General features: G+C 38.9%; 2 protein-coding genes across 2 annotated transcripts in view; one reads left to right on the top strand and one right to left on the bottom strand.

Moving 5' to 3' along the window:
* IL1RAPL1 (interleukin 1 receptor accessory protein like 1) overlaps nt 1–22,976 on the bottom strand; it is a 678,538-nt gene that overhangs the window by 545,129 nt on the left and 110,433 nt on the right. The window lies entirely within an intron of this gene.
* Nucleotides 17,884–22,976, top strand: part of LOC125157674 (transcription factor SPT20 homolog) — a 67,848-nt gene continuing 62,755 nt past the window's right edge. Inside the window, exons 1-3 of the mRNA XM_047844616.1 lie at nt 17,884–19,440; nt 20,197–20,207; nt 20,856–21,589. Of these exons, the coding sequence (XP_047700572.1) occupies nt 17,884–19,440; nt 20,197–20,207; nt 20,856–21,589 (2,302 nt within the window). The remainder of the gene's footprint in view (nt 19,441–20,196; nt 20,208–20,855; nt 21,590–22,976) is intronic.

Below are 22,976 nucleotides of genomic sequence, written 5' to 3'. Positions count from 1 at the left end.
CATGACTACTAGTTTCCATGTTTATAAAGTGGCTAGAGAGACAGGATATACATGTATGTGGAGAAAACACTTGTTCTTTACTGATATTCAATACTCAGTTGACTCTGGAAGTCAGTACAGTGCATTCAAGTTCTCCAAGGGTTTCTGAGCAGTGTGCTACCTTGAAAGAGACAAAGATTCAAAATATTATTGTGGATTAAAAAAAAAAAGCTAGCTCTACTCTACTTCAATGATAAAAAATACAATATTAATTTCAAAAAAGACCTAGTTTTCTCTGGCAAAGGTGACCTGAAGTACAGACCAAGTACACAGTATGTATTGTACAAATAGTTCACACAGATTTCCTTCATTTACCCAGCTGAGGTTACAGCAAAGTAACCCAATGCCTAAAGAAGTCAATGATTTACCCAAGTTCTACTATCCATTTAGTGGCAAAAAAAATAGGATTAGAACTCACATCTCGTAACTTCTAATTCTATATACCGGAGATTATTAGTGCTGGATATATATATGTGTGTGTATATAGGTATATGTGTATATATATACACACATGTATATATGTATACATGTATATGCATATATGTACACATATACATATATGTGTATATATACATACATGTGTGTATATACATATATATACATATATGTGTATATATATGTATATATATACATATATATATACACATATATATTCAACATTGTTTAAAACAAAATAAAGTTACCCACTCTTAGCCCCTGGTTTTTATATTATTTTGTACCCCCAAATAGATGTCTTCTGGAGAAAGGGAAAATGTGATCTAAGTTGGATTTCTTTGAAAATTTGGGTCTTAAATCCCTCAAGTTTAATAAGGACTAAAAGGGAGCAAGCGACAGGTCTTAAAGAAATATTATGGTGTTTTTCAGGTCCTTCTACTATGTACTTTTTACATATTTACATACTTGTCAACAAGTTGGCTTCCGAAAGGACTGCCTTAGAGTCCTGTCTTACAAGGGAGTGAAAAAACCATCTAACCTTAAACCAATACAAAGACTAAGAACTAACAAATATATTAAAACATAATTAAGAAGCAAAGGTATGACACAAATATAAAATGAAAATAACTTCTGTAAGGGCAGACTTTGGAAGACAGTACAGTGCATTCAAGTTCTCCAAGGGTTTCTGAGCAGTGTGCTACCTTGAAAGAGACAAAGATTCTGAATTGCCATGCATAGGAGCTATCACAGATTTAAAAAATTCATCTTTTAACGGATGCCACACTACACAACTAGAGATCAAGGTGTGGCAATGTGGGTAGTCCAGACAGGAGGTAAGAAAGAAAACTGTGTGTGAAAAGGGAAATTTTGTATATTACCTGATTAGCTGATAGAGTATAATAAAAACCACACGACACCACACGTTAAGGGTAGCACAGTTACAATTATTCTGTAATCACACCTCCTATGCATGATCATGTGTAGTGTTGAATGTCTCCTACTCTAACAGAATTACCAGTAACATGATAGTTAAATAGATCCTCTAACAGACTCACTAACTACTTGATCTGTCTGTTATGTTAATTCTCAGGTCTTTAGGGAAAATCATAACATTTCCATAGTATTTGGAAATGTTTTCCCACATAACAAAGGGCTGAGAAAGACAGACAGGAATTTGAACAATGGTTTTAAAGGATTAAGTTTTTCTCTGCTTCTCTGTTTCTTATGGTCTACTCTAACATTTACTGGTCATTTCTTAAGTCGTAATCTTCTGTATATAATTGTTTTGTACAAATAAAAGCACAAAGTATTTTTAAAGTGTCAAAAATATTTGCCCATGGAAAGACATCTCTGAATCAGTTACTGCAGACCTGAAATTTGACCATAGTGTCTAATCATTAGTTGTGAAACTAACATGTGAGGAATCAAAAATGTAAGGGTTGGATTGTGGAGGGAACATTTTACACTTTGTTAAGGCTTAAATATGCTCTGACAGTTTATTTCTAATCTTAAAGCCTTCCAATTTTTTCCTATATTTTAATGTTTTCTCAGTCTTTACCATGATGCCTGAAGCAAAGCATGTGGCCCCTCTGTTACATCTGATCTTTCTTACACATACTATGCTTATGGCTACTGGCACAAAATGTGAGATTTGTTTGGATTAGGTTTTCTTTTGAGAAGAGCTCTGGAGGACCTATTGATTTAACTGTGCTTGAAATCAGCCCTTCTGACAAGATTACACAGAGACCATTGAGCAAATGATAAGACTAAAAATGCCAGTTTACTGCCTTTTGATTTGAAGTTCTGTTTTCTAAAAATTTAACTGGTACACTGAACTTCATCTACAGTCTTATGTTAACTATAAATTCAAAATAATTATCTCTGTCTTTTTTGGTGAAAAGTAATTAACAGAATTTTGCCATTTCTGTTTTCCTAGCCTAAGATTCTTGAAAGACTAGAGTTGAAAAGTCCTCGGTATATGGAATTCTAGTCCAATATTTCTCTGCCTGAGCTACCCTTGGGTGTGAGGACTTTTGAACTTCACAATTAGATTCCAAGGTCTCCTTCCTGACCTCTGCTTGAGGAAGAAGAGGGACACAGCAAAGCAAAAATAAATACGTGTCCCTGAAAGGAAAATGAGGCCCAGAACGTGGGTTCGAGGTCACATAAATTACAAATAATTTTCTCAAGAAAGCTTATCCATCTTATCCTTTTGTTTATTTTCCCCATAACAATCTCAATTTTTTTAAATTTGATTTAAATCCACCTTAGTTAACATACAGTGTAATAACGATTTCAGGAGGAGAATTGAGTGATTCATCACTTACATACAACACCTAGTGCTCATCCCAACAAGTGCCCTCCTTAATGCCCATCACCCATTGTGCCTATCCTCCCACCCAACACCCCTCCAGCAATCCTCAGTTTGTTCTCTGTTTAAGAGCCTCTTACGGTTTGGCTCTCTCTCTGTTTTTATCTTATTTTTCCTTCGCTTCCCCTATGTTCATCTGCTTTGTTTCTTACATTCACATATGAGTGAAATCATAAGATATTTATCTTTCTCTGGCTAACTTCTTTCACTTAGCATAATACAATCTCGATTTGTAATCATTTATTTCCAGTTATTTTGCTGCCTCCTCTGTTAACAGGCATTCTTCTTACAGTATATAAAATGAAGGAGTTAGCTCTATGCTGTTTGAATTATTAGAAGCATATTTTTTTAACTGAGGTAAAAGGAATACAACATGGAATTAACCATTAACCATTTGAAAGTGTACAATTAAGTGTCATTCAGTACATTCATCGTGCTGTGCAACCATCATCTCTACCTAGTTCTAAGACATTTTCATCATCCCCAAAAGAAACCCATAACTATTACCAAGTACTCCCTATTCCCCCATTCCCAAAGCCCCCAGCAACCATCAATCTGCTTTCTGTCTTCATGGATTTGCTTATTAGGAATATTTCATATAAATGGAATCATATAATGTGTGGATTTTTGCACCTGGCTTCTTTCACTCAGCATAAAGTATTCAAGGTTCACCCACGCTGTAGTATGCATCTACCTGTACGCCATTCCATTTTTTGGCTAAGAGCCGACCGTACAGATATACCAATGTAGTTCATTTGTACACGAGCAGATGGACATCTGAATTTGTTTCCACGTTTTGGCTACGGAGAGTAATGCTCCTATGAATGTTCAGGTACAAGTATTTGTTTGAGTCTGTTTTTTTAATACTTTTGGGACTATACCTTGGGGTAGACATATTGGGTCATGTGGTTATTCTACATCTCAGTTTTGGACAAATCAAGCACTTCTTTTTTTAAGCTCTTCTACCCCTTCTGAATACGAGTTTCTGCTGCCAAATGGAGACAAAAGCATTAGAGAAACATGGTCACTGACTATTGTGGCTCAAAACTTAAAAGGCCCAATGACTTTTTAACTGCCTAGCACTGTGCCAGGCACTGGGGAGGCGTTGTCAGTAAATATTTGTGTAATGAATGAATAAACTCTTGGCCAAGGGCTATCAAGTTCTGATTACATTTCTTCTTTGATTCATCTCTTTAAACAACTCTCATGTATACCCCACCAAACTAGTTTTTACGCCCTTTTGTTTTATACTTCTTTGAAATGGCATGCACTTCTGGATAGTGGATGGGGCAAGAAAACGTGTCTTCTAGGCCCGGCAGAAACTTGTAAAGATTTCCTGGTACTGAATAGCTATCTGCCATCACCTGGTTATCTCATTCTCTCACCCTGTATGCAACAGACTAGTTGGCCTTCTCGATTATAAAGATAAGAAAAAGGGAGAATCAAAGTGTGAGCCACGCTTGGGTCAGTTATAAATCACTTTTGTTTTTCTCCCCAAGAATCACATAGGCAGCTTTTAATACAGTGAGTCTAGCAGTTCTTATACTGTTAGAAATCTTGTACAGAAGTGACCTAGGATCCAGATGCTTAGCTAATCTTGTACCCCATCTCCTCATTTTATAATCTAAATTCCAGGGAAAGTTGTAACAGAGTAAAACAAAATCTATATTCATCTTTAAGACAGAAAGCTACCAAGGTTCGCTGAAATTTTACGCATTCACAAATAGATTTTTCAGAGTTAGATTAATAACATTTAAACATATGAAAACATGTTTTTTTCCCCCTTCTTGTATAGAAACCATATATGGACTATGTCAGGAAACATCCCCCATAATCAGTGGGGGGTTTTTTCTGCTAATACTTCTTTAAATATTTTCTAAATGTCATAATGGCATATGCTTTATTCAGCTTTACTTAGGTCAATATTACCTGATAATAACTTTGCTTTCTTTAACTTCACAAGAAAAGTACAATATATAAACTGTAAAGAGAGTAAATAATTATTAAGGACATTTATATCATATTTCTAATTACATGTATAAGACAAAAACTGAATCTATTCCATAAAATTGATACGGGTGCATATTTCTGGACTCTAGAGACTGGTGTTTTTTTAAAGATATAATGCTTACTAAAAGTCATGATGAGAGTTTCAGGTAAAGACTGATCTCTTTGAACGTGGCATGTTGAGAAACTAGCCTGATTGCTGCAGACACAAAGGGGACATAATAGCAGGCTTGTATCCAGGAAAACTATTCCTCATCCAAGGGAGTTTTGGAAGAAAAGGAAGAGGAAGCCAGGTATGTTCCCTGAAAAAGAGATGAGGCTACCACCCTTGACCCAACATGTTCATACCACTAGCTCGGTGCTCAAATTTGAAGGTAACATGTGAGATCTTGCTTGCTTTTTCCATGACACTCTAATTTCACTTTTTGGACTCTTCCACCGATTTTTCTCCTGGAACAGTTTGAAATAGTTTCTTTCTGTATAAATTCAGTGTATTTCCTTTTACCCTTCCCAGAGTAAAGGCATACTATTTGATAAACACAAAATAAAATCATTCAGCCCAACAGAGAACACTCAACATTATATAGGAATAAATGTATAACATCATTTATTACATGAGTCGATTACCTATCATTTATTGACCATTAAAACTTTATTCATTTAGTGAACACATATTTGCTGAGCAAAGACTGTGTCTGGCCCAGCTGGGGATAAAGCAGTGAACAAGCAAAGTACTTGCCTTTATGGAGGTTATATTTTACTGAGAGGAAATGGTGGAGGGAGGAATACTGTACAAAAAGCTTTATACAATACCACTTCACAGACACTAGAATGGCTATTATAAAAAAAATGGATGCATAGGGCCACTTGTACCCCAATGTTCATAGCAGCACTCTCAACAATAGCCAAATTATGGAAAGAGCCTAAATGTCCATCAACTGATGAATGGATAAAGAAATTGTGGTTTATATACACAATGGAATATTACGTGGCAATGAGAAAAAATGAAATATGGCCTTTTGTAGCAACGTGGATGGAACTGGAGAGTGTGATGCTAAGTGAAATAAGCCATACAGAGAAAGACAGATACCATATGGTTTCACTCTTATGTGGATCCTGAGAAACTTAACGGGAACCCATGGGGGAGGGGAAGGAAAAAAAAAAAAAGAGGTTAGAATGGGAGAGAGCCAAAGCATAAGAGACTGTTAAAAACTGAGAACAAACTGAGGGTTGATGGGGGGTGGGAGGGAGGAGAGGGTGGGTGATGGGTATTGAGGAGGGCACCTTTTGGGATGAGCACTGGGTGTTGTATGGAAACCAATTTGTCAATAAATTTCATAAAAATAAATAAATAAATAAATAAATAAATAAATAAAACTTTCCATTTAAAAAAAATGGAAAATAACAAGTTTTGGCAAAAATATGGGAAAAAATGGAACCCTCGTGCCTTGCTGGTGGGAATATAAAATGGTGCAGTTCTTCAAAAAGTTAAACACAGAGTTACCAAATGATCTAGCAATTCTACCCCTAGCTATATACCTGAAACAACTGAAAGCAGGGACTTCAACAGCTACTTGTCTATCAATGTTCATAGTAGCATTACTCACAGCGCCAAAACACAGAAACAACACAAACATTCATCAAAACGTGAACGGGTAAACAAAATGTGGCATATAAATACAGCAGAATAGTATTTGGTCTTTAACAAGAATAACATCCTGATACCTGATGCAACACGGATAAGCCTTAAAAACATTACGCTAAGTGAAATAAGTCAGACACAAAAGGACAAACAGTGTATAATTCCACTTACATATCTACAATAAGCAAACTCAGACAGACAAAAGTAAAATAGAAGTTACCTGATCTGAGGGAAAGAAAGGTACTGAATTTGTTTGGAATGATAAAAATTTCCTGGCAATGAATAGTGGTGATGGTTGTACCACATTGTGAACGTACGTAATGCCACTAACATGTATGATTAAAAATGGTTGGAATGGAAACTTCTATGTTATGTATATTTTACCAGGATCAAAAAAAACCCATTAAATTATACATTCTGGATGTATGAATTATATGGCTTGTGAATGCTATCTCAATAAAGGCATTATTTTTTAAAAAGCTTTCACGCATTCTGTCATCTCATCTTCCTCTATGTAATCACATTTAACCTTCATATTTTAAATATCATTTCTGTTTTTGACTTCTGTGTCTGTATCTCCAGCTCTGATTTCTCTGTCAACTCTAGATTTACATATCCAGTTGCCTATTTATCATACCTATTTGAAAACTAAAAAGTTACTTCAGACCTAACGACGTGACGTGCCCTGGAAACAAATCTCTACTTTTACTCTCAAATCTACTCTTCCCCTGGCCTCCTGTATCTCACGAATAGCCACACCATTCACCGAACTGCTCAAGCAAAATAGCTAGAATTCTTTCAGACGTTACAGTGTCAGCCCGACAAAACTAGCATGAGGACAGTGAGGGGGTACCAAAGACAAAATAATTAAGGTAAATGATATTTCAATCCAATGTTTAAAAAATAAAATTAATACCAAAAATCCATGAGAACAATAAAGGTTTCACAGTCTTAACTGTACCACTCTGCTTTATATGTATCCTATCAATGATCACTAATTGATATTTCCCTCATTTTATTTCTGTGTATAGGTATATATTTCATCTTCCATTCAGTGTAAGTACCATGAGAACAGGAGTTTAATCTGCCTTGTTCACCACTTTATCGCATGAAGTTGTGCTCCATTTACCAGGCTCTCCTACTGGCTGAGTTCAAACGTGATTTTTTCCAAGAGAGGATCTGTCATTTCAGGTTCTGGAATTGGTTGTATGACCTCCTTCCACTCTTCTTCCCTCTAGACAGAGGGGTGCCTGTGGCTTCCCACTGTTGCTAACCCCTGGAATGCCTCGTGTTATGCCATTTCAGCTCTTCCACCATATTTATAACCCATTTTGCATATTAAATGTCTCCTCATGAACTATTTGGAATGTATTTGTTTTAACCAACTAGATCCTGGCCACTACAGTAGTTTAGGCAACAAACATCTGAGTGTGTGTTTTTTTTTAATTTTTAACATTTATTCATTTTTGAGAGAGAGAGAGAGAGAGATAGAGCATGAGTAGGGGAGGGGCAGAGAGAGAGGGAGACATAGAATCTGAGGCAGGCTCCAGGCTCTGAGCTGGCAGCACACAGCCCGATGCGGGGCTCGAACTCAGGAACAGTGAGATCATGACTTGAGCCGAAGTCAGACGCTTAACCGACTGAGCCACCTGGGCACCCCCAAACATCTGAGTGTTTAATCAACATTATACATAAATTCCTGAAAGTCTTTCATGAGGTAAAATAAAAAGATAAGCAAATTATATAGTTATGTATTCGCAAAAAGTACAAATAACGATGTATAAACACCACACATTTAATAAATTAAGGCACTTTTGCATTTTCTTATCTATGAGGAAAGTCTTTTACTGATATTCTACAATGAAAAAAGAGCAGAATCAAACAGTGAGTTAGTTTAATTTAAAGGCAGAATCAAACATTTTTGGGGAGAGACGTTTTTATTCTATATGACATGCAAATTTTGCATTTGGTTTCTTTTCAATACTTCTTATGCAGTTTTAGTATCAATTTCAATCAGTAGTAATTTTTAGATTTTTCTGACTAGAAAGAAGAGCCATTAATCTGGATCACCTACAATTCACTAAAAGAACCAATGGTTTAAATGCCAGCAAACTGATAACTTTCCTTGGAAAAAACAGGACATGTTTAGAAAAAAAGGTCTGATAATTTGTATTTCTTTATAAATATAAACATGCTTGCAATGTGACAATTGTAGTAAAAAATTTTTGTCAACAAAGAATGTAGGAATAAAATCTTCTACACTCTGCCAGAATATAATGCTATACAGTCCTGTTAGAGGTATGATTAAAAGTGTTAAGAACAAAACCCAAGTGGGACTAATATTACCCAAATATGAAAAAAAAAATACAAGAGGAGGAGGCTTGCACAGGCAGAAGAAGCCACCAACATGCTGTGTGATTACGGACAGGTAACTAGTCTTCTCTGAACTTCAGTTACCTGATCATAAAATTATAAAGGTACTTAATTTCCTATCCTTGCTGTGAGAAGCAAAGAGCATCCTAATGTAAACATACTTTGTAATGGACAAACAGCTACTTAACATGTATCACTGCTGTTTCTGTGATGTGCAGTGATGGCTTCATCCCTTAGATGATTGTCAACCTCACTACATGTCTTGAACCTTCTCACTTCTGCCCAATGTTATTTCATATACCTTTCATTACTCATAATATTTCACCACTGGCTACATATGGAATTTATACCAAGGTCACCACTTTTTAAAAGCTTTATCTCCTTTTCAGCAGTACCTCGTAAAAGAGATAAATCAGATAGCCCTTGATATTTAGTCTCCTTATCCTACTGTGAATACACTGTTCTTCCATTTCTGTTCTCCAGATCCAACTACTCATTTTTATAGAAAAGTTCAATATAAACAGAATGCCCTTTCTGGGACTGAAGTCCCACACATTTGAAATTCAGTTAAACTTGTCTCATAGTATTGCCAGAAGGAGCTGCAGTTGACCTGAGGCATAAAGTGGAAAGTATCCATAGGTGCAGCAGTAGGGAGAAAAGTAAGTAAATAGAACAGCAATAAAGGAGGCATTGCCCATTATTAGCTTTGCTCTTTCCTTGGTTTTAGATGGAAGAATCACCAATGAGATTCTAGAACTGGATGGTTAAATATTTGCAGTTGTCAACAGCTGTGTTCATGGAACATTCATTTTGAAATTCAGTATTTTCAGAAGCATGGGTCACATGCAAAACATTTATCCCTAGCCAGAGGATAGGTGGAATAATTACACAGGAGATAGTGCCACAGTCAGCTGTCAAACCTACTTAGCTGTCAATACTATAAGGTTATTTCTCATGTTCTTCTCATATGAAATGACTGTCACAAAGAATTGAAAATGGCTTTATTGTATGCATGAATTCCAATTATAATATCTGCTTCTTCCTTAAAAAGTCCATTATGATAATAGCCAGAGATGGGAAACGCTATTGGAATGGAGGAGTTCAATCCTATTACATTCAGTCTTATCAGAATGCAGGGCCTTCCCACATTATTCTTCATACACACATGAAGAATATCATAACGAATAACTGGACATCTTTTATTTGAGTGCTTTCTTGAAGCCACAATTGATACAACAGCACTGTAATCATTCCCACTCTCAAAACCCTTCTGTTCACTAGTCTATTAAATACAATTGCAATGGACTACCTTGGTGGCTAATTTGAAAAAACTATTACATTGCTTTTTGCTTCTGGTTTCCCTTACTAATATGGATTTATTTGGAATACAAACTGTACGAAGTATTGCTGCCTAATTTGACTTTGTAGTTACTGATGTCTTTATTTACCAACTTATTATGTCTACAATGTATAAAGCACATAATACGAATAAGTCATTAATTTGCATTGTGGCCTTGGGTACATTAGTTTCTCATTTTTCAAATAACAATCTACATGAAGGTTTACATCCTTTCCTGAAATTCCAAAATGATATTGTTGATACTATCATTGTGCATGTTTACATTTACCTGATCCATTCAGTGCATTATTGAGAAATTTTACAGAGGGAGTCTTTGTGTGCATGTTTGTGTACTCTGTGTACCTGTACCTTAGCTCTTTCCCTTCACTAATACAAATCACTCAGTGATATTGTAAACTATTCTAATTTTCTCAACACAGGCTCATCCCTTTCTATACTATGGTCTCGGTCTCCTCTCCATTATTTCTCAGAAAATGTTGTTACTAGTGTTATCAGTAATCTCCCGACTTTCAGTCATTATCTGGCTCAAGCACAATATGACATTTAATAATGTTTATGTCCATTCATCTTGAGATTTTATTACAGGGCCTTTACCTGGTTTTCCTTTTGTGCTTCTATTCATTCACTCCTTTCCCCTTAAATGCCAGAATTTCCCTAGGTTTTTGTCCTCGCTATTCATTCCCGCTTGAGTGCTCTTATGTTACAAAGTGGTACTCAGAATGAAATACAGCTACCCCGATTGACAGAAAACAGTTGTGCCCTGGTAGTGTAGGAAGTAACAGAGGAAATGTTGCACTTGTTCAAAATAAATGGAAAAGTAAGTAAATTTTTAATGAGTATATGCTAATAGTGGAAAATTCTCACCTATGATCCCCAGTTACCCTGAAGCCAAATCGAGGGTCAGATCCTGGTACCAGGTTCTTTGCTGTCCACAGGATTTCATCCAATTAAGACCCTCAACAACAATGGGTAACACCTGTCTGTTTCCCCACACCAGTAGCTAACAAGATAAGCTCTAAAGTGCTTTCATCTTTGGCAATACAATAGGTAAAAACAGGTCTTTCATTTTAGTCTTAACTTACAGTTCTATTATTTGTAAGGCTGAATGTCTTTTCATATACTTAAATGGTATTTATATTCCTTCTTTGATCATTTTGACCTCTTCTTTCCTCCTGGGTTACTGATCTTATTTTTATTAATTTGTAGACAGTTTTTGAGACTAAATTATGAGACAGGAAATACTGAGAAACACTTTGGGACCAGGCAGATTAGAGCACTGGTTATTGAGGTATCAAAAGAAAGGAGCATAGGCACACCTGGGTGGCTCAGTCGGTTAAGCGTCTGACTTCAGCTCAGGTCATGATTTCATGGTTCTTGAGTTTGAGCCCCACGTCGGGCTCTGTGCTGACAGCTCACAGCCTGGAACTTGCTTTGGATTCTATGTCTCCCTCTCTCTCTGCCCCTCCCTTACTTGTGCTCTGTCTCTCAAAAATGAATAAATGTTTGAAAAAGAAAGAAAGCAAGGAAGAAAGAGGCATAGAAAAAGCATATGACCAGAAGTGGTCATCCCTTCTCAGGAAGAGAGTGCGGTACCTTTGAGAGGAAATGTGTCCTTTGAAACCTAACGGTGAAGGGTGGGGGAGGAAATGCTGCCTAAAAATAAAGGGCTCTAATAAACCAAGATATTGTCAATGAATAAGAAACCAGACTTGTGCAAGAAAAGACCATTTTCTAAAAACTACTACCACCACCACCAACAATAAAAACAATAAAATCTATGTGTGTAGATAATAACAGCAAATGAAGGTGGTCTTGAAATATGAAATGAAGTAAGCCGTGTGATCTCCCTGCCCTAGCCACCTCAAAGTGTCTTCTCTTGCTGGTTCAGGGCAAAAAGCCATTGAGTATCAGTTAAGCAGGTAAAACCATTGAAAAATACATCTGCACACAGAGGCGCCTGGGTAGCTCCATTGGTTAAGTGTCCGACTCTGGATCTCAGCTCGGATCATGATCTCAGTGTTCATGGGTTCAGGCCATGCATTTGGCTCTGTGCTGAGAGTGCTAAGCCTGCTTGGGATTCTCTCTCCCTCTCTCTGCTCCTCCCCCATTCTCTTTCTCTCTCAAAACAAATAAACTGAAAAAAAAAAACCCACATCTGCATACATACACATCCACACTTGCACACAGCAGAGGAAAATTTTTAACACAATACCCCAAAAGGAATTTTATACTTAAATAAGTGATTGCAGAATTAGAAAAACACTATGAATCATAAAAGTGAAAAAAAAAACAACCTCCAAAAAGAAAATGACAAATCTCAGGGAAATGTGAAACAGGAGCTAATCAAATTCAGGAGAGATAGAACATGAATGAGGACTAAATTGCAAGGTGCTTGTGGTAAGCGGAATTTTTAAATGGCCAGTGAAAGATGACCCACTCTAATTTTCAGCACGCTTAAATATAAGACTTATTACTCCTTTCGTTATGTTATATGGCACCATAACTTAAAATAGGAAAGATGATTCCATATTCTCCAGATGGGCCCTTAAAAGCATAGAGCTTTCTCTAGCTGGTAGCAAAAGAGGAAGTCTGAGACCCTTGAAGCATGAAAAGGATTCAATATGCCATCACTGGCTTAAAGATGGAGGAAGACACTTAACAAATAGGAGCAACTGTGAGGAGATAAGAGTGGTCCCTGGATGACAATCAGGAAGAAAATAGGAATCTTAATCCTATAACCACAAGAATCTAAATTTAGCCAACCACTTGATATGGATTCTTCCCCAGATATTCCAGTTAAAAGCCTGGCCCAGGCAACCTAGACTCTTGACTTGTGAGACCCAAAGCTCAGTCTGCCCTGTGTTCTAACCAACAGAACTGTAAGAAAACAAAAATGGGTTTTATTTTTGGCCACTAAGTTTGTGGTAACTTGTTATGGCAGCAAGAGTAAATTAATAGAGTTCCCAAGGGAGAACAGGTATAACCACCATTAACATAGGCTTATAAAGGACAGAATAGAAAAAGGAAAAAAATACAAAAAGTTTTAGAAAGAATGTGACAGAAAAGACACAAATAGATGATCCAGCATACTTATAACTGAAATCTCTGAAAGGAAAGAAAAAAAAAAAACAAATCAAAGGAACAGAAATGTTTTAAGACTCCACTCAAAGAAAACTTTGCTGAAATAAAAACTCTGGATTTACATATTAAAAGAACCCAACACATAACAGGCAAAAAAGAGAAAGGATGGTTAAATCCAAGAAATACCTTATCAAAACCATTATGCTTTAAAACTAACAAAACACTCTGCACTGGCAAAGCAGTCTTGAAAGACAAAAGCAACCTACAGAATGGGAGAACATATTCGCAAAAGACACATCTGATAAAGGGTTAGCATCCAAAATATATAAATAAACTTATATAAGTCAATACCCCAAAAACAAACAATCCAATTTAAAAATGGACAGAAGAGGGGCACCTGGGTGGCTCAGTCGATTAGGCATCCAACTTCGGCTCAGGTCATGATCTCATGGTTTGTGGGTTCAAGACCACGTTGGGCTCTGTGCTGACAGTTCAGAGCCTGGAGCCGGCTTTAGATTCTTGGTCGGCCTCTCTCTCTGCCCCTGCTCTGCTCACATTCTGTCTCTCTCTCTCTTTCAACAATAAAATAAACATTAAAAATTTTTAAAAAATAAAATAAAATAATAAAAATGGACAGAAGACATGACCAGACATTTCTCCAAAGAAGACATCCAGATGGCCAAGAAACATAAGAAAAGATGCTCGTTATCACTCATCTTTAGGAAACTACAGATCAAGACTATGATGGGGGCTCCTGGGTGTCTCAGCTAGTTAAGCTTCTGACTCGGTTTTGGCTCAGGTCATGATCTCATGGAGTTTGAGTCTTGCATTGGGCTCCTCACTGAGAGTGCAGAGACTGCTTGGGATTCTCTCTCTCCCTCTCTCTCCGCCCCTCCCTGGTGTGCATGCATGCTCTCTCTCTCTCTCTCTCTCTCAAAATACATAAATAAACTTTCAAAAGACTACAGTGGGATGTCACCTCATACCTGTCATAATGGCTAAAACAAAAGGCACAAGAAACAACAGGCAGTGAGGATGTGGAGAAAGGGAAACGCTCTTGCACTGTTGGTGGGAATGCAAACTGGTACAGACACTGTGAAAAACAGTATGGAGGCTCCTCAAAAAGGTAAAAACAGAACTACCTTACAATCTAGTGGGCTTTTACCCTCCCCAAATACAAAACATTACCTCAAAAAGAGACATGCACCCCTATGTTTATAGCAGCATTATTTACAATAGCCAAGATATGAAAACAGCCTGTGTCCATCGACTGATGAATGGATAAAGATGTGGTATATATATACAATGGAGTATCATTCAACCATAAAAAATAATGAAATCTTTCCATGTACAAAGACATGGAAGGAGCTAGAGTGTATATTCTAAGTGAAATAAGTCAGAGAATGACAAATGCCATATGATTTTACTCATATGTAGAATTTAAGAAACAAAAGAGCAAGGGAAAGAAAAAGACAGAGACAAGTAAAGAAACAAACGATTCTTTTTTTCTCTAATGAGAACAAACTGATGGTTACCAGAGGGGAGGTGGGGGGGATGGGTGAAATACATGATGGGGATTAAGGAGCACACTTGTCATGAGGAGCACAGGATGATGTATGGAATTGTTGAATCACCAAATTGTGCAGTTGAAAATAACATAACACTGTATGTTAACCATCCTGTAAATAAAATAAAATAAAATAAAATAAAATAAAATAAAATAAAATAAAATAAAATAAAAATAACATCCTCTGAACCTTCAGAGAAAAGGCCAAGTCACTTACAAAAAAAGAAAACACAAAGCCCAACAAGGGCAGAGTAACATTTTCAAGAATGTAAAGGACAGAGTATGAGCCTAGATTTTTTACCAGCAAGGTTTTAAACATTAAAAAAAAAGAATGTCAGGAAATATTGTACATATAAATGCTTCCTACAAATAGAGAATGTTACAATGTTACAATGGACAATGTTACACTGTAAGGACAGAGAAGGATCTGGAGAAGATTTGGTAGTGAGCATACTTAACTGAAGTTCTGGTACTAAAATAAACACAGTATTAAGTATTATGGTCATAAGAATAACAAATAAATGCTATTTTCTCTGATGAAGTATTAATAACACACCTAAAAAATGCAGAGAGAAGGAAGAAAGGAGTAGAGAGTAACCTGATTCATTAACATATAGGTGAGAATTAAAATATTTACAGCTGGCCTAACAGTATAAATCGAGGTAAGATAAAAGAGGAGTAAAATCACATAATGGTATCAGTGTAAAGATAACTGGTGGGAACAACAACAACAAAAAAGAACAGAGAATAAAAAATAGTATGGCAGAGCTGTAGGATCTTTTTATATTAAGGATATTTATGTATTCTGATTTCTAGCTCAAATATCTTTTGTCAGTTTGTTGTCATTAATTTTATTTTGACTGACATGAAGACTGGCTACTATTTCTTTGTAATAATTATATCAATCATTTTATAACTTCTGGATTTAGTGACTTTTAGAAAGACCTTTTCTATGCTGCAATTATAAATATTTTAAAAATTTTCAGTATTTTCTTCCAGTACTTGTGTAGTTTCATCATTGACTTATATTTACAAAAATGGTAAGATAGAAAAAAGCTTGTTTTTTCAAACAGGTTCCTTTTTTACGAACACCACTGAGTGAAAACTTTATCTTTCCTCCACTGACATGTGATGCCACTCCTGCTGTATGGCAAACTTCTGTATGTCTCGGGAATTATTTCTTAAATATCCAACTGTTCACCTTATCTCCCGTGAAATTTATACACCAGGAAACCCAGATATTAATTTAATATAATTAAATTAATATCTGGTAAGGCAAATCCCTTGCCATTACTTATTCTTTAAATTAAGTTTTTATTTTAATTCCAGTATAGCTAACACACAGTGTAATATTATTTTCGGGTGTACAATATAACAATTTAACAATCCTATATATTATTTAGTGCTCATCCTGATCAGCATACTCTTTAATTCCCATCACCGGTTTCATCCATCCCCCGAACTAATCTCCTAAACAATTTCTTCATTATTCTTGGGTATTTATTTATCCATGACTGGTTTTAATGGGATGTCTTTATGAATGATCAATTTTGCATAACAACAAGTAATTTAATGTTTTACATTAGCGAAAAAAAAAACCCACAAAATTTGCATGTCATCTTAAGATGACACCCTATTGGTCATCTATCAGCAAATTCCCTATCAATGTTTCCAGATGCCCCTCTGTTTTTAGGGGTAGTTTCCTAGAGAAGTGGAAAGAGGCTAGACTTTGCAGTCAGATATTTGGATTTGTTCCCTGCCTCAACTGCTTACCATTTTATAACCTTCAGCCTATTACTTAAGTTGCTTGAATGTCAGGTTCTTCATTGGAAAAAAAGAGGTTAAAAATGCCTGCTTTCTAAAGTTCCTGGAGCATTAGATAAATTGTATTTTGAATAACTTTGAAATATGGCTGACTCTTGGTGGGAACTCTCTGGAAAATAAATTCAAATAGATTTTGACAACATCCTCATCCATAGCTCCAATATAGATTTCTCTCCTAACTCCAGAATTTCCATGACTTGAATCCTTTTATTTGTCTGATAACTTCTATTCACCCTTTAAGAAAGGTCAACTATCATTTCCTTTGGAGATAGTTGGTCTCACTTCTCCATGTTTAGCACTTCCTCTCCTTTACCACTCTGCCCACAAGTCTATAAACTGTGGTGTATTCTATTTATCTGATTACCTGTTTGCCTCACCAAGCAAACTGTTAACTCCTACATGGAAAGTCACTTGTTACTGATCCTATTGTCTCAATCTCAGCGTACGACTTCCCTTGTAATCCATTCTCTAAAGCAGCTGCCGGTTGAACACACATACATCTTTTTATGGGGAAAAGGAGAGCACATAGGTCATAATTATATTTGTAATTTTTCTTTGTTCTTTATTTTATGACAAGAAAATGGGGAAAAGCATGACACCAAATCAGTTCCTAGAAATGGTTTTCGTCATTATCCGATAAAACTGCCATCGACTAGACATGGCTTCCGGGCCCTACTTGTCAAGAGGAAGCGCAGGCATCACAACAGGAAGTGCACAAACAAAATGAAGTGCAGACCACTTAACACCCCACCATCGGAGGCGCGGAAGGTGCAGCCTGAGGCAGCACGCAAGCGCACTGAGGCAGCACGCAAGCGCACTGAGGCAGCACGCAAGCGCACTGAGGCAGCACGCAAGCGCACTGAGGCAGCACGCAAGCGCACTGAGGCTATGTAGCTTGACCCCTCCGCGTCAACTTCCGGCCTAGCCAAGGGCCACGACGTAAGGCCCGGTACAGAGGCTACGGCCTGTACAGACACAGGTATTTTGGGAGACTGCCAAGAATTCTGTGATTTGTTTTCTTGCTGGCGGGTTTCTTGGTATTAATTGTGAAGTTAGGCTGGTGGCTCCAGTGTGGAGTTGGGACATTCTGCAGACCTATACATTTGTATCAGAGACACTATTTTTATCCCGCTCATCAAGGCACTTGCAGTTTCCCTTCTTTCTAGGGCCCCTGTTGCCCCACGATGCAACAGTCTTTAGAACAAGCTCTGGACCGTGCGGACTATATCATTGCCAGTGCCCAGCAGAGGCCTCCTAAAAGGAAAGGCTCAGCGAGTGGGGGAGCATCTCTGGATGAAAAACTTTATGACCTGTATGTGGAAGAATGCGGGAAAGAGCCTGAGGCTACGGAGGAATTAAGAAGCAACGTGAACTTGTTGGAGAAGCTCCTGAGGAGAGAGTCGTTGCCGTGCTTAGTGGTCAACCTATACCCAGGAAAGGAGGGATATTCGCTGATGCTCGAGGGTGAAAATGGATCCTATTCGGAGACCATTCGACTGCCTTACGAAGAAGGGGAGTTGCTCGAATACTTGGATGCTGAACAATTACCTCCTGCTCTGGTGGATCTCCTGGAAAAATCTCAGGTTAACTTTTTTCACTCTGGGTGTGTCATAGCCCAGGTACGGGACTACCGGCAGTGCAGTCGGGAACCTCCCGGCTACACGAGCAGGCATGTTCTCCTGCGGCCAACGATGCAGACGTTAGCCTGCGACGTGCAGTCCATGACCAGCGATGACCAGACCTGGACCCAGGAAGACAGGCTTTTGCTGGAGAGCCAGCTGATCTTAGCCACGGCCGAACCGCTGTGTCTTGATCCTTCTGTATCAGTAGCCTGCACTGCAAACAGGCTGCTCTATAACAAGCAAAAGATGAACACTGGCCCCATGAAAAGGAGCTTCAAGAGGTATTCTGCACCCTCCCTGAACCGGCAGCAGGAGCTGTCTCATCGTCCACCTCCTCCTGAGCTGAGAGCATGGCCTTCTTACAAAAAAAGCAGAGAAAGTACAACAAGTGAGAATTGTGACTTCGTAATTTCTAAACCGGGGAATTATGTAGATACGTGGAAACAGAGACCCTGTGACTTGGCTGTACCTTCTGAAGTGGACGTGCAGAAATATGCTAAATGGGAGAAGTTTGTCAAATATGATGAGTCACAACCAACAGACTGGCCAGCCCACGAGGCAAAAGATGATTTTGAATTTGGATATGAAGGTGGCGATGAGTCTCAAAGCCAGCCAGCCTTCATGCAGTCACTTAATGATCCACTTATCTCTGGTAAAAGAAGGGTACGTAAAAAAATCAGATATGAAAGACAGGCGTCCCCTCCGCACTTCTCCACAGGTGACCATTCAACTAGTGTTCTGCCTAGGTCAAAGAGTGATGCTGGGAGGGAAGTCACTGTGTCACAGAGCTCCAGTGGCTCAGCCAGCCTCAGCCAGCTGCCTCCAGGGAAAGAAACAGAAGAGCCTGAGATCGTGTGTGTTCAGTCTTCAGTCCTGGGGAAGGCAGTCAGCCATCCATCTCCAGCCATCAAACCTCCCTCAAGCTCAGGAAAGACTTGGTCAGGTAACAGTTTTACTCCATGGCAGGGAAGCAGCTTTCTTAAATCTCTATCTCCTGCTCCAGCTTCTAAGCCACCAAGTCCTTCCCAGAAATCCCCTGTGGAAGTGAATCCAATCAGCACATTTCCTGTGGCCACTCTGTCTACCACCAGCTCTCTACAAAGAACCCTGGCCACCCAGGTCACAGCAAATTCCCAGAAATCCTCTGTGGAAGTGAAACAAGCTAGCGTGCTTCCTGCAGCCACCCTGACTACCACCAGCTCATCGCAAAGAACCCTGACCAATCCGATCACAGTCAACTTTCCGAAACCTTCTGCAGAAGTGATTCAAATTAGTACGCTTCCTCCAGTCACTTTGTCCACTACCAGTTTATCACAAAGAACCTTGGCCACCCAGGCCATGGCCAGATCTCAGAAATCCTCTGTGCAAGTGACTCGAGCTAGCGTGATTCCTGCAGCCGCTGTGTCCACTACCAGCTCATCACAAAGAACCTTGACTACCCCAGTCACGGTCAATTCCCAGAAATCCTCTGTGGAAGTGATTCGAGTTAACATGCCTCCTACAGCTACTTTGTCCAGTGCTAGCTCCTCAGAGAGAACCTTGGCCACCCATGTCATGGCCAAGTCCTGCAAATCTTCTGTGGAAGTGACTCCAGTTAGTATACTTCCTAAAGCCACCATATCTACTACCAGCTTATCACAAAAAACCCTGACCACCCCAGTCATGGCCACTTCCCAGAAATCCTCTGTGGAAGTGATTCAAGTTTCCAGGCCTCCTACAGCTACTTTGTGTACTACCAGCACATCACAGAGAACCTCGGCCACCCAGGTCACAGCCAAGTCCCAGAAATCTTCTGCGCAAGTGACTCAAGTTAGGATACTTCCTAAAACCACCATATCCACTACCGGCTCATCACAAAGAAGCCTGGCCACCCAGGTCATGGCCAAGTCCCAGAAATCTCCTGTGAAAGTGACTCAAGTTAGGATACTTCCTAAAACCACCATATCCACTACCGGCTCATCACAAAGAAGCCTGGCCACCCAGGTCACGGCCAAGTCCCAGAAATCTCCTGCGAAAGTGACTCAAGTTAGGATACTTCCTAAAACCACCATATCCACTACCGGCTCATCACAAAGAAGCCTGGCCACCCAGGTCACGGCCAAGTCCCAGAAATCTTCTGCGAAAGTGACTCAAGTTAGGATACTTCCTAAAACCACCATATCCACTACCGGCTCGTCACAAAGAAGCCTGGCCACCCAGGTCACGGCCAAGTCCCAGAAATCTCCTGCAAAAGTGACTCAAGTTAGGATACTTCCTAAAACCACCATATCCACTACCGGCTCATCACAAAGAAGCCTGGCCACCCAGGTCACGGCCAAGTCCCAGAAATCTCCTGCAAAAGTGACTCAAGTTAGGATACTTCCTAAAACCACCATATCCACTACCGGCTCATCACAAAGAAGCCTGGCCACCCAGGTCACGGCCAAGTCCCAGAAATCTTCTGCAAAAGTGACTCAAGTTAGGATACTTCCTAAAACCACCATATCCACTACCGGCTCATCACAAAGAAGCCTGGCCACCCAGTCCACAGACAGTTCTGCTGGCCCCAACATCACCCAAGTGGTGGGCCCTGTCAGTGGAGTCCAGGCTTGGGCAAGGGATTCCAGCCTTGGGCAGGGCTCTACCACTGGGGCCACAGCTCCTGCGGGAATCAAGCCCAGTAACCTGCCCTCAGGATCTTGGCCACCAAATGTAGGGCCCACGGCACTGCAGCCTCCTTCTCAAGCAGGTGCTCAGTTTTTTTTTAAAGATGCCCCAAGTATCAGGCCGGTAAGCATGTTCCAGCTTCCACAAGGTTCATACCTTTTGAACACCCAGCAACTGAACACACAGCAACAGCCTCAGCAGCAGTGGCTCTATCAGCTGATTCCACAACAACAACTTCAACAACCTACAGCTTCCAGTCAGCAGCCCACAGCTCCTCATCCTCAGCAGCCAGTATCACAGGGTTCAAGTGCACAAGGGTCAACCAGTCAGAGAACAGCCTTATCTGCTCAGCAAGCTGTTGTCCTTAACCTTGCTGGAGCAGGAAGTTTGCTGCAGCCCCTGCAGGCAGCTGTGTTGTCTCCACTTGGCTGTGTGGAGAGCCAGAGAAGACCTGAGCAGAGTGGCTCTCAGCACACACTGCAGCTGTCGTCTGCCTTACAGCTGCAGCCCCAGCAGCAGGTAGAGCTGAGAATTCTGCCACACCCAGTGCCTCTGACAACAGTGGCCGCCCCAACAGCTCAGCCACATCCATCTAGCGAGCAGACAGCAAATCAGTCAACAGGTAAAATGAAGAAAGGCACACCAACCACTCCAAAATCCTAGATCTTGCATTACATTTCCCTCTCTCTTTTAAACAAAAGAAAACATTGAAGCAAAGGGTTTCTAACTTTTTACTTCATCTTTGTCTTTGATGTCTCAGTATTTTACACTGCTAGGTAAACAAACCATACAGAAGCCCAACCCTGTGCTTTTTAAATAAAGACAGTGGAGTGATTTAATGAAAAACAAAATGAATGGACTTTGATATTAGCCACCATGAGGTCAGTCTCCCATCTCTGCAATTAACTAACCTTAAACCTGTTTCTTAACTTAAGTGACTCTCCAGTTCCTTATCTGTAAAATGGGAATAGGAATATTCCCTTCTTAAGTTTATTGTCGAGGTTAATATAAGATATATTAAATACTGAAATTTAAATTAATTTTAATGAATACAAATGTTAAACATTTGAAAGAAAAAAACATAAGTACTTAAGCTGAAAATGAACTACAGTAATAATATTAGTGCAAATAATAGTTTTGTTGCATTACATAAAAGCCAACCTTGGAAGCAAGAGCAAATACACCTTATGAATTTAATTCCTCACAAAGAACCACCCTAGACTTTTAAATGCACCCACGCACACACCCACACCCACACACCTCTCTTAGGTTTTCAAGTTATATAGATATAGGTACAGTTATAGACATATAGATCCAGATCCAGATATAGAGATTTTAATCCTCTATTAAATAAAGAGTAACCCTTTTACTCTACCTAGATGGCCCACATGGTGAATTCTCTCTCTGATAAAACTGGATGCATTAGGCACTTGTAATTCGTTCTTCAGTAATTGAGGGATGATTGGGATATATGACTCAATATCATTTGCCAGATAATATTCGTCCAATGCATTATTCATGTGGTGCTTATTATTTTACAAACACTTCATAATATACAAATGCACCTGCTGTCTGTCTCTTGCTCCCCTATTCCATCTTCCTCTTCTAGTCTGTCTCAATTATTTTGTCCCCATCAGACAATAACCACTAGAGAGAAAAAGTAAAAGTTTCTTGACTTAGAATGGACACATGAGTGAAAAATGCTAAGTTTAGGTGAACTGTGAAACAAATTACAACAGGTAATTATAGGGAAAAGAATAGATGGCTGTGATATGAAATTACCTTAAAAATAGCTGCTAATTAAAAGTGATTTCTGTAGCTCCTAAACAATATATTTTATGATAACATTGTAAGGCAAGAAGGTAAATGACTACATTAAAATCCCCTCATTGCCAAATTTGGATGAATTCATAAATGTGGATAATACTTTAAAAATACGTAGATGCAGGGCGCCTGGGTGGCTCAGTCGATTAAGCATCCAACTCTTGAATTCAGCTCAGGTCAAGATC

Source organism: Prionailurus viverrinus, chromosome X (assembly GCF_022837055.1).
Source record: "Prionailurus viverrinus isolate Anna chromosome X, UM_Priviv_1.0, whole genome shotgun sequence".
NCBI classification, from domain to species: domain Eukaryota; kingdom Metazoa; phylum Chordata; class Mammalia; order Carnivora; family Felidae; genus Prionailurus; species Prionailurus viverrinus.
The sequence above is the reverse complement of the archived record's forward strand: the minus strand, read 5'-3'. Positions and strand labels throughout refer to the sequence as shown.